The sequence below is a fragment of the Simochromis diagramma genome, unplaced genomic scaffold (genome assembly GCF_900408965.1).
Source record: "Simochromis diagramma unplaced genomic scaffold, fSimDia1.1 OVJJ01000085.1, whole genome shotgun sequence".
In the NCBI taxonomy this organism is placed as follows: Eukaryota; Metazoa; Chordata; class Actinopteri; order Cichliformes; family Cichlidae; genus Simochromis; species Simochromis diagramma.
This window is the reverse complement of record NW_024387315.1, coordinates 540,898-554,091: the sequence shown is the minus strand read 5'-3', so window position 1 is coordinate 554,091 and position 13,194 is coordinate 540,898. Positions and strand designations below refer to the sequence as shown.

Below are 13,194 nucleotides of genomic sequence, written 5' to 3'. Positions count from 1 at the left end.
CTCAGAAAAGTCAAAAATAGTGAGATATCTTGCAGAGGGATGCAGCAGTCTCAAAATTGCAAAGCTTCTGAAGCGTGATCATCGAACAATCAAGCGTTTCATTCAAAATAGTCAACAGGGTCGCAAGAAGCGTGTGGAAAAACCAAGGCGCCAAATAACTGCCCATGTCTCAACTCTGTATATTTTTATATTTTTTATATTTTTATGTATTTTATTTATTGTTTACTCTATTTAATTTGTAAAATATGTGTACACACACACACACACACACACACACACAGAAAAATATTTAGTATACACATCCAGAAATGCATATACTATTACATATTGTACATATATTTATTAGTTTCAGATGTAGCCATTCTTGTATTTTGCTTGTTTACATTATTGTATTTTGCACAACTCTGTTGCTTGTGAAGCTCGCACACAAGAATTTCACTCACATGTACTGTACCAATGTACCTGCACATGTGATGTGACAATAAAAGTGATTTGATTTGATTTGATTTGATTTGAACTGAGAAAAGTCAAGCGTGCAGCTGCCAAGATGCCACTTGCCACCAGTTTGGCCATATTTCAGAGCTGCAACATCACTGGAGTGCCCAAAAGCACAAGGTGTGCAATACTCAGAGACATGGCCAAGGTAAGAAAGGCTGAAAGACGACCACCACTGAACAAGACACACAAGCTGAAACGTCAAGACTGGGCCAAGAAATATCTCAAGACTGGTTTTTCTAAGGTTTTATGGACTGATGAAATGAGAGTGAGTCTTGATGGGCCAGATGGATGGGCCCGTGGCTGGATTGGTAAAGGGCAGAGAGCTCCAGTCCGACTCAGACGCCAGCAAGGTGGAGGTGGAGTACTGGTTTGGGCTGGTATCATCAAAGATGAGCTTGTGGGGCCTTTTCGGGTTGAGGATGGAGTCGAGTTCAACTCCCAGTCCTACTGCCAGTTTCTGGAAGACACCTTCTTCAAGCAGTGGTACAGGAAGAAGTCTGCATCCTTCAAGAAAAACATGATTTTCATGCAGGACAATGCTCCATCACACGCGTCCAAGCACTCCACAGCGTGGCTGGCAAGAAAGGGTATAAAAGAAGAAAAACTAATGACATAGCCACCTTGTTCACCTGATCTGAACCCCATTGAGAACCTGTGGTCCATCATCAAATGTGAGATTTACAAGGAGGGAAAACAGTACACCTCTCTGAACAGTGTCTGGGAGGCTGTGGTTGCTGCTGCACACAATGTTGATGGTGAACAGATCAAAACACTGACAGAATCCATGGATGGCAGGCTTTTGAGTGTCCTTGCAAAGAAAGGTGGCTATATTGGTCGCTGATTTGTTTTTGTTTTGTTTTTGAATGTCAGAAATGTATATTTGTGAATGTGGAGATGTTATATTGGTGTCACTGGTAAAAATAAATAATTGAAATGGGTATATATTTGTTTTTTGTTAAGTTGCCTAATAATTATGCACAGTAATAGTCACCTGCACACACAGATATCCCCCTAAAATAGCTAAAACTAAAAACAAACTAAAAACTACTTCCACAAACATTCAGCTTTGATATTAATGAGTTTTTTGGGTTCATTGAGAACATGGTTGTTGTTCAATAATAAAATTATTCCTCAAAAATACAACTTGCCTAATAATTCTGCACTCCCTGTATGCACACTGATATTCGCCTGTGGAAAACTGGCGATTTTTATTTCCTATAGCAATGGGAAATTTGCAGTATTGGGCTGCATTTGTGACACAGTCAAGTTAGCTATCATTTGTGAGCCGCAGTGAGGCCAGCCGCCTCCTGTCCACCATATAAATTTTCTTGCACTTTTACAACTGCACCGATTCTCCTTCATTGCTGATCGCAAATGTAAGCTTGCGCAGACATAAAAACAAACATTGCACTGAAAGAGCCTGATTGCATCAAATTCAAAAATTCATTAAAAGTCACCCTTAACAGTTGATGTGAAACTTTCAGATTTTTTCTCTCCTCTGGGCCAAGTTTCATCTCAAACTGCTTTCAGGTTTCACGTGTGCTCAAATTTAAAAACTTCAAAGGAATGTGATAATGTCCTGTTAGAAATGTTAGAAAATTATAACATCACATACAAATTTTATTAAAATTCATCTGTGACTGTAAACTAGGGATGGACTGATCCGATATTACGTATCGGTCCACTACTGACCTAAATTACTGGATCGGATATCGGAGAGAAATTAAAAATGTAATCCGATCCATTAAATATCACAAAAGCACCTCACAAAACTTGTCACAACATGACTTAACTTCGTTCATACCCTTACCACGTCGGAGCAGTGTGCGTCACGTGATAGAGCGGCTGCGCGAGACCTCTCGGCGGTCTGGTTGAAGCCTCACTACCAACCCGGCATTTCATCTCCGAGAAAGTGATCCCACAGAGAAGTAAAGCAAGTGTGTAAGTCCATCTCTGAATGTTTGTAAAGCATTCCTGCGTTAAGCTTAACAAGTGACTGCCTCTTCTTGCTGCTACTTCAATCATGAAACTGATCAATGATCAGCTGATCGGCTTTTCTCTTGTTTGTTTTTGGCCCACTTTGCACCAGAAAGAGGAAACCAGCGGCTGAACAACAGCAGCACGTTTAAGCTTGATCAGCTGTTGTTAGAATGTATTTAATATTACTTTCTACACCAGGATCTTTTTCTACAGCTGACGGCTGTAACTGTGCAGGGGCGGATCTAGCAAAGTTTAGCCAGGGGGCCGATAGGGCATGAACAGGGAAAAGGGGGCACAAAGACATACTTTTCTTTCTTATTCTCATTTAAAATGTCGAGCTTTTAATAAATAATTATCTGAATCTTACACCCAAAGTTTTAATCTTATGTAAAATACATAGAAGTCCATTACTGTATATAGTAACTGTTAAGTCTAATATACCCTAGTAAGCTATAGTACTTTTTCCTTTGGGAAGATACCATCTGTGCAGTCTGCAGTTCTGTTGAAGAAAGATGTTGAATCTATTTAATTATTGTAGAAAAATAATTGATTTCTGTGCATTTTTTAAAAAAAATTTTATTTAATTTTATTTATTTAGTTTTTTACACACGTACATTAAATTAAAGTTGATTACGTCATCACGAGGCGGAGGGTGGTTCCCTTTTTTTTTTTTTTTTTGCTGGGAGTTGGCAGCCCTATTAGTTAGGTTGTTTGATATTTCTGCTAAGTACTCTTTAAAATACCAGAATAGGAATGATGGTGCAGGTTTAACTTTATTAGATCAGTGTTGCTGAACTATGAAATATTTTGGGTGCAGAGTATTTTTTGCATACAGGTATAAGAGAATAGCTTTAGTGTTGTTGTTTATTTAAACTTGAGTGTAAACTTATACAAAATGCAGCAACATATTAAAAACAGTTTTATTGATTAAAAATACACTATATCGGATTCATATCGGTATCGGCAGATATCCAAATTTATGATATCGTAACATGCCATCTCTACTGTAAACATGAAATTGTCAGTGGACTACTCCTCTGGGTTACCTTCTCTACACGTGTGCCAGCTTTCATCACAAAATGCTGCAAGATTCCAGAGAAATTAAATTCAACAAGGTTATTTTAATAAACAAAACTTTACAAAAACAAAAATTCTATCTTGGATAGCTGACATGAAATTCTCTATAAATTCCACTCCTCCACAACTCACACTACACGTCTACAACGTTTCAGCTCCAACCATTGCAAATATTTCTCTTTTTCACCTTTATTGGAAAGTGTAGTCAAGACAGACAGCCTTGGAAAACAGCTCACGTGTCCATTAGTTTTAAAGGGCTGGATTAACCTAATCGATTTCTTAGTTAGAGTGGGTGCAACTGCCATTGCCCCAGCAGAAACAGTATTGAAGTCTATCCCAGTTTCCTATCACCTGGCCGTGGATCTCTAGGAACTTGAAGAAACTGGTCAGCTTGACTCCATGGCAGTTACATTGGGTCCAGAGTCTAAAAGAGCAGCTGCTGAGGAAAATAAATAAATAAATGAATAAATAATCCAGCTAGCCTCCATCTTCAACAGGTACAACATCCTGGACAAGCAAGAATTCCCTCCACTTGCAACGGACCTCCTCCTATGCTCTCACTCGTAACCATCACCCAGTTGTGAAATAGTGCACTCAGGATTGTTCTGCCTGGTCTGCAGATCATCTGAAGGTGAGTAGAGCAGCCCCATCTCATTAATCTCGGGCCACAGGTTCTCCCTCAGATAGGTCTACACACATCATCTAGCATCTCCGAAAAGTCTCTCTAAACCCTATCTATCCAAGGCGCCATAGTCTTGGACATTTTAGAGAATTTTCTTGGCAGACACAGGCACAAATGATATTCCAAAACAGCAGTCCACAATACTGAAATGCACGCTTCTGCATCTTTTTGACACAGTAAAAAAAACTCTGCAATAGCGTTTTTATCTCTGACCCCACTCACACCTGTGGCCGTGGAATGGGGCAATAAAGCAAGGTGCTCAACCTCCACACCTGGTTTTCCTCCATCTCCATTGGCTTGATTTTGTTCTTAACAGAAATGTGGATGAAATCTGGAGAGTACGGTCTATTTGGTGAATTATGCCCTCCCACTTATGATTGTTTAATTCCTTCCAGAGAAAGTGGGCAGGGTGGAGGTTTGCCTGTAATGTTTAACAGTTTAAATGCTCACCTATTAAGGTTGATAAAGTCTGTAGCTTTCAGGTGCTGCTTTTTAAAGCATAAAACACCTCCAAAATTTTGTTTTCTAAACCGTCAATAGTATTTTTATGTAATCATATTATTTTTGCTGGGGATTTTATCATTTATGTTAATGATCTTACTTGTTTCCCTTATCTTAATCCATTATCCCCAGAATAATGAAGTCTTTTGGTTTTAAACAGCATGTTGTTGGACCTACACATAACCATGGACATACTTTAGATGTTTGGGTAGGGTTTTGTTGTTGTTGTTGTTGTTTTAAAAACACCTGACTTCAGTATTAACTCTATATTTTGAAACTGATTTGTTTATTTCTGGCCATTTATGTATTTAATTAGATCATGTTTCTTCTTTCTGTTTTCCAGGTGAACAGACAAATGAACCCACGGTAGTACACTAACAGCATTTTAGTGAAGAGAAAAAAACCCAATGAAATGTCTGTGAAGGTTCTCAGTCATCCAGGTCATGGTAGTCTAAGGAGCTTGGAAAGAAAAGCATCTGGACTTCTTTAAGTTTCTTGAAGACATTTCACCTCTCATCTGAGAAAGAAGCCATCTATGTCCACTATGAACGACCATTTTAGAACAGAGGGGGTGGCTTACGACACCAACTGTCTGGTATCTATAATCCAGGGTTGAGATCCTTCCCAAACGCTGTTGCTCTGGGATGAGAAGTGAAAATGTCTTCAACAAACTCCAGAAAAGTCCAGACACTTTTGTTTCTAAGTCCCTTAAAATCTATGGTGAAGAGAAACCCCTTCACAACACCAACCAAATGAACAACACTCTCCAGGAGGAAGGTGTATCGCTATCCAAATCTACCATAAAGAGACTGCATGAAAGTAAATACAGAGGGTTCACTGCAAGGTGCAAGCCACTCATAAGCCTCAAAAATTGAAAGACTAGATTGGATTGCTAAAAAACAACTAAAAAGCCAGCACATCTCTGAAAAACATTCCTTGGACAGATGAGACCAAGATCAACTTCTATGAGAATGATGACAAGAAAAAAAGTATGAAGAAGATGCAGTTCATGATCCAAAGTATACCACATCATCTGTAAAACACGGCAGAGACAGTGTGATGGCTTGGGCATGCATGGCTGCAGTGTAGGGCTGAACGATATATCGCATTTGCGATAATATCGTTACATGATCAAGTGCAATTTTCTAACCGCAAAGGCTGCGATTATACTCTGGACATGTCCAAATTCATGGGCTGCATCCTCCTGAGGCCGCATTTGTAGACCGATTATGTCACAGCGACGCGCCAAAGGCTGTCCAAATTCGTAGACTCCTCCGAATGTAGCCGACAAATGCGTCCTCCTTTTCCCCGAATTTGAAGGATGGGTCGGGTGTGTCCTTCGTGGCCTACCATATCCCAGAATTCATAGCGCGGCCCAGCCAAACTCCAGTTTCCAACAATGGCGGCCGCTACTAAGTTTTAAAATTACTCTTACTAATCTTTCTGGGTCACAAAATAAACTTTTAACATATTTTCAGGCGAGAAAGTAGCTGTGTAAACATCAAATATCTGCTCGGTTTATCAAGATATCGCATATTTGCAAAAGTGCTTCGACGTTTTCGGAGACATCTGCTACCCACCAGCTCCATAGCTAGCCGGGAGCTTGAGGGTTACTGATGCGGCCGAGAACGGCACAACTCCCGGCACATCATTTTCAGATCACCGCGGACTTTCGCTGCTCGGGTTAAACGTAATATATAAGTCACTTAGACAACCTAAAAATGTTATTGTTGGGCTTTTTTCTGTGTTTTGTTTGTTCATGAGTAAATCGGTTTGGCTGAGATTAAAGTTATTAGATTAGATAAAATAAAACTTTATTAATCCCCCGGGTGGGTTCCTCCTTGGTTTTCACACAGCTGACTAAACGTCAAACAGAAAACTTATTAAACAGAAGTATGAGACAGTCGAGAATTTATGCCAGTGTCTGGTTATATTTTAGATAGCAAGAAGCAGACGGCTGAGTTTATTAAACTCCACCGAGACAGCGGTGACGCTAATCAGAAGGCTAGACCGTCCAATTTCACGGCCGTTTACTTCCAGCCTACCCGACCTTCTGAGGACCCGGCCCATGTAGACCGCGAAGGCCGGGTCCTCAGGAGGATGCAGCCCATGAATTTGGACACGACCAGAGGCTGCACTCTGGTCACGTGACACGGGGAGCAAAGTTTTGAAACAGTCTACCGAGAGTGAACTAGCAAGCAAAGCTGTAGCCTACACAATGGCCTTAGGTTCAACAGAACCAGAGCCTGCGGGGATGCTAGTACCAAAGAGGAACTGCACATCAGCCGTGTGGGAATATTTTGGGTTTAAAAGAGATGATGTCGCACAGAGTCAGGTACTGTGTAAAACCTGTCTTGGTAGAGTTTCTACATCTCGGGGAAACACTACGAATTTGTACCAGCACCTTAAGACTCAGCACAAAACAGAGTATGATAGATGTATGGCTAAAAAAATCTAGTAGTGTGCAGAATAAACCTAGTAACGTTACTCGGCAAGGATCACTGACCGAACTGTTTGAAGGTGTTACGCCATATGAACGCACTTCAAAACGGTACGTGGAAATCACCAAAGCAGTAACCCACTGCATCGCGAAAGACATGATGCCCGTCAATACGGTGACCAAGCCTGGGTTCAATAATTTGGTAACTACACTGGATAAGAGGTAGGGGTGCAACGATATTCGTATCGATATTGAACCGTTCGATACAGTGCTTTCGGTTCGGTACGCATATGTATCGAACAATACAACATTTGTAATTTATTTTATCAACTTTCCTTCTGACGATGCTGTCTGTGTTGAGCGCTCAGTGAATCTGTGTTCGACTACTCCGCCTAGGCTGCACTGTCGAGCGCAGATCCACTGAGCGCTCAACACAGACAGCATAGTCAGAAGGAAGAGAGCAGGGCAAGCTAGCGAGACAGAAGTTAAGCTCTACTTGCAACAGGCAAATTGAACCTCATTCAGATCTGGCGTTTGGAATTATTGTGGTTTTCATGTGACGTATGACCCTGAAGGTAAGCGAGTCATGGACTAAAGTAAAACAGTATGTTGGATGTGCCATGCAATGCTCAATTACATTGGTGTGAACTAGTGTGTTAGCGCAGTTAGCTCGTTAACGTGTTTGCCGTCTAGCCCCATGCACGGGGCGATCGGCGGTAGCTCGTTAACGGAGATTTGCCGTGTTGTGGCGTTAAGGTCATTTCAACGAGATTAACCTGAAAGCACTAGTGGGAACACAACGAATATGACTGCACATTTACGCCGACATCATCCTAGTGCAAAGACAAGTGGAAGCAGACAAAAAAAGCAAGCATGCTACTAACTTTAGCCGAGTCATTTAGACAGCTGTTAGCACATGATTCTCCTTATGCTGCTGAGAATATAGCCCAGAAGAAGCGGATAGTATAGCTTTTATTTTGGAAAGAGCCATTTCTCTGTAATAAACTCTCTTTTCCAAAGATGAGTGATTCCTCAATCAGATACAGGGCTTGCAATATCGCTAGCCCGACGTCCCGGAGCTAGCGATTTTTTCAGTCGGGCTACCAAAATCTATCTCTTCCCTGCCCGTCGGGCTATTGTAGGAAGGAAAAATATATGTCAATGCTTTTGCATTCTTTCAGAAATGTAGCTGGGTAATTATGTCATTGGCATCGGTGAGCCACTGTCAATATGTGACATATTGAAGTCGCGTTTGAATTTGCGCTTGTTTTTTTGCTTTCACTTTGCAATTGTGCGAACTGTGTATAGAGAGCGACAGCACTGATCTGTGAGTGATGATAATTTGTGCACCAATTCCTCTGACATCGTCTTATTAATCGTTAGCTTACTATGCAAACATGACAAGTGAAATCTCCCGCAGCAAGCTTAAACATGTGAGAGGTTGATCGCGCAGAGAATCGCTGAGCTTATGTGAGTGAGCGTGTAAAAGCATTTCAGTTCTGCTGAGCCAAATAAGACAGGTCAGGGTGAAGAAGTGACAGCCAAAGAAAAGCTTACCACAAAACGGAGAAGTTATGACAAATCAGACTATAAGGCAAAAAGAAAGTGCAGCTTTATGGTTTCATGGACAAAAGAATTTCTGTGGCTGCAATATGATGAGCTAAATAACCAGGGCTGCACATAAGTGGTCCGCAGGTGCGCATTCGCTGTCAAAATAAAAAACACGCACAAGGGTTAGGGTTAAATTTATAAACTGTACTTTTGAGTTAAAATATATATTTATAATTTTAATAAATGACAAATTAAAAATGCATGAACATTTTTTTGTATCGAAAAAATATCGAACCGTGACACCAAAGTATCGAACCGAACCGTGAATTTTGTGTATCGTTGCACCCCTAATAAGAGGTACAGAATGCCCTCCCGCACGTATTTCAGTCAGACTGCAATACCCGAGCTACATATGCAATGTAGGCGGAGGGTTGCAGCGGAGTTAAAGGCTGTTGAGTTTTTTCCGGCGACAACAGACATGTGGTCAAGCCGTACAGCAGAGCCCTATCAAAGTCTGACGGTGCATTACATTACCGAAGACCTCCACCTCGAAGCTCGCAGCCTACAAACGGCCTACTTCCCCGAAGACCACACAGGGGAAAACATTGCTGCTGGCCTGAGAGAGGGGCTTGCGTGTTGGGATCTCCCTGAAGACAACCTTGTCTGCATAACGACGGACAACGCGTCAAATATGGTGAAAGCAGCACAGCTGAACGAATGGACCAGGCTCCAGTGTTTCGGACACAGATTACATCTTGCTATTGGTAAGTTACTGCCGTGAGAGAGAGAGAGTGTGTGTGCGTGTGCATGCATGTATGCGCGAGCGAGCCTGTGTATCACTCTCTCCCACAAACACACCACACTATTATTTATCTTCTTTACTGCTGTTAATTCTAGATATGTCATGTCAACCCCACACTGATGTACCCACCTCTTCTTATGTATTTTCTTTTTTGTTTTTGTCTTATGGTCTTATGTTCTTGTATGTCATGATGTATGTAACAATAGCTTTGGCAACACTGTTCCCATAGTCATGCTAATAAAGCAACTTTGAATTTGAGAGAGAGAGAGAAATGGTGAAACCTTGCATCATAACTGCAATTGTATGTCTAACACTAATTTTACTTTTTACTTTATTTTTTTTCCCTCCAGAAAATGCAATCAAAGATGGTAGAGTATCAAGAGCAATTGGGCTGTGCAAGAAGTTGGTGGGGCACTTCTCGCACAGTTGGAAGAAAAAGGCAGCACTCACTGAGGCACAGAAGGAGCTTAAGCTTCCTGAGCACTCTCTCATTACTGAGTGCCCTACAAGATGGGGGTCCAAAGAGAAAATGATTGCCAGAGTGCTGGAACAGATGAAAGCCATATCGCAGGTATTGACAGGTGACCAACATGCACGCTCCCTCATCCCAACCTGGCAGGATGCTGAAGTGTTGGAGTCCATTCATAAGGCACTGCATCCTCTCTCCGAATTTACTGATGCTCTTTCTGGAGAAGAGTATGTGAGCATCTCCTACCTCAAGCCAGTTCTCCATCTTCTGGCAACATCAGTCTTGGCTGAAGATGCTGAGGACACTGATCTGACTAGATCAATTAAAACCAAGGTCCTGGCATACCTCAACGACAAGTATAGTGACCTCAACACCCAGGAGCTTTTGGATGTTGCGTCATTCATGGACCCTAGGTTCAAAACGCAATACATCAGCGCAGACAACCTTCCTGCCATTAAGGCCCGACTGAAGACAGAAATGGTGGAATCGGCTAGACGTACACATAATCAGGTAAATCCTTGAAAATTATATTTCCACAAACACATAATATTTATATATAAGCTAACTGCAAAACTAATGTCTCTCTTCCCATCTGGCAGGAGAAGAGGTCTCGCACTGAAACTGCTCAAAATTCTCCAAGTGCACAGGCCTCTGGGGGAAAGGCAAAGAAGACTCTTGGTAGTCTTTTTAAAACCAGTGCGGCCTCTTCAGCTTTGCCTCTGCCACTTGAAGATGTCATGGAGGCAGAGTTGAATAGTTACCTGTTGACCCCTGTCATTGACGGAGAGGATGATCCCTTAGCCTGGTGGAAGGTGCACAACATTCACTTTCCACGACTGTGCAAGATGGCCCGCAAATATCTGTGTGTGCCAGCCACAAGTGCCCCCTCAGAGCGTCTGTTCAGCACTGGAGGGAATATAGTGACCTGCACTCGCTCATCCTTAAAGCCAGCAAAAGTAGATATGCTGGTCTTCCTAGCAAAAAACCTGTGAGCTAGGATGATTATGGCTAGCTGAGCCATACTCATTGTGCACTTTAGTTTGTGCTGTGTTGCTGTTACTTACTGCAGATAATCAAGATGTTCAGCCAGTTTTAATTTAAAGGCGTGTTTGTGTGCGTGTTTATACAATTGCTATTATGTTTGCACTTTATGTGTAATGTTACTGACTGCAGAGATCAGTAAGATGTGTGTATTTTTTATTTATTAGTTTTATTTATTTAATATTATTTTTTAATTTAATGACTGTCTAGTAGTTCACAGATGTCGAAAAACTGAGTGTGGTAAAGCCACTGATTTTTTTATGTATATTTCTGCAATCTGCACATTGTACTGACTTTCATTTTAATGTTTACACCAGGGTTCCTTGTCAGCACTTTATGCTCAGATGTTTGTAAGCTAAAAATAAACTATTGTGTATGTTCAAATATATTGTTGTGATTGAAGAAGTTAAATAAAAATGTCAGTCATCAATTCATGCATCACCTCATGTCATCATAACAGAGGTCTGTCTTCCAGGAAAGAACAGTTTAAAATTAATGTAATATAGTATTGGCCATACTATATGATGTATTGCTTGTCTTTGTTTAATAATACAGAAGACAAAGACCTTAAAAAATAATCGCATATCGCATCACAATCGCAATATTGGGGCAAAAAAAATCGCAATTAGATTATTTTCCATAATCGTTCAGCCCTACTGCAGTGGCACTTGGACACTAGTTTTTAATGATGATGTGACTATGGCAGAAGTAGCTGAATTAATTCGGAGGTGTTCAGAGACAGACTGTCTGTTCGAATTCAGCTAAATGCAAACTAAAGTTTGCTCAAGTCAAACTGATTGGCCAGAAGTTTATTAAGGTAAAGAAGTGAAATAGTCCAAGTCAGTCACCTGATCTTAACCCAAATAATTATGCATTTCACTAGTTTAAACACTAAACTTCAGACAAAGAGTCTCACAAACAAACAGCAAATGAAAGCTGCTGCAATAAAGGCCTGGTAGAGCATTAAAGAGGAGGAAACCCAGCATCTGGTGATGTCCATGAGTTCAAAACTTCAGGCTGTCATTCCCAGCAAAGGGCTTTCAACCAAGTATTAGAAATTAACATAACAGGTATCGGTGCGTTGGTGGTTCTTTGTGTCTGGGGGTGGGCGTCCGGGTACACACCGGCTCACTCCTTGGCGGCCGCTTATCGGGGCCTGGAGCCTGGGGCTCGCTCGGGCCACTTCGGAGGTGGGGTGCCCCCGGCCTCTCGGCCTGGGGCTCGGTCACTCAGGCACAGCTGGCTGCCGGCGGAGCTCACGGGCGCGTCACTGCAACTCCCCCTGGCTTCTGCTCCGCGGCTGCTGAGTGAGCCCTCATCTGGGACTCTCCTCAGCTCTTACTGGGACAGTGGCGCGGCCCCTCTGTTGGTCTTCCTTGGTCTCTTGTGTTCTGGGGGCCTCTGGATGTCTGGAGTTTTGATCTCCTCCATACCTGCTTCATACCCTGGAGGACGGGGCTGTGGCTCCCCACACTCCCTAGCAGATCGTTACATGGAGAAACCTTTGGAATGCAAGCATGCTGATCCACACAGGTATGCACACAGGTGTACACACGGGTATTCACAGACGCGGACTACAGCTTTCTTGGCTGCTGCCTCAAAGCACATTGTGTGTCTATCTTGCGTGCTGCACAATATCGTTTATTATTTAGTATCTACTGATATCTACTGCTAGCTAGTTTATTGTGATGGTGCTGTTTTTTTTATTATGTTGCTCTTTGTTGTTTGCTTTTTCTTCTGTTTTTTTTCTCCATACAGGTAACCCAGGTGTTTTGTTTGTTTGTTTGTTTTTGTTTTTTTTGTTTTCTTTCTTTCTTCCCCCCCTTCTCACCATCTCTTCTCCCCTTTGGTTTTCTCTCTCTCCCTCTCTTTCTTTCATTCTTTCTCCCTGTCCTATCCCCCAGTCATGTCTGTCCCGTTTGTAGCAACTGAAAATAAAATAAATTCATAATTATAATAAAGGTCAATCAAATGGATCAATATGGCAAGGCCATGATGATCCACTTGGTAAAATAAATCCGCTTGGCATCTATCTTGGCCTTAAGACAACAATTCTGATGGCTAAAGATCCAAAAAAAAAAAAAAAAAAAAAAAAAAAAAAAGAAATTAACATTTTATTTTCAGTTATTTAATTCATTCAATTAGTTTTAAGC

The 13,194-nt window shown here is 41.6% G+C and overlaps 2 protein-coding genes across 12 annotated transcripts in view; one reads left to right on the top strand and one right to left on the bottom strand.

Annotated features, from left to right (window-relative positions):
• celf1 (cugbp, Elav-like family member 1) overlaps positions 1–13,194 on the bottom strand; it is a 74,671-nt gene that overhangs the window by 42,796 nt on the left and 18,681 nt on the right. The gene's annotated exons all lie outside the window — the stretch shown is intronic.
• Positions 9,195–11,660, top strand: LOC120717215 (E3 SUMO-protein ligase ZBED1-like). Its single transcript, XM_040005114.1, has 3 exons — positions 9,195–9,493; positions 9,882–10,510; positions 10,600–11,660. Exons 1-3 carry the CDS (start codon positions 9,208–9,210, stop codon positions 10,990–10,992), a joined length of 1,308 nt encoding a protein of 435 aa, XP_039861048.1. The 5' UTR covers positions 9,195–9,207; the 3' UTR covers positions 10,993–11,660.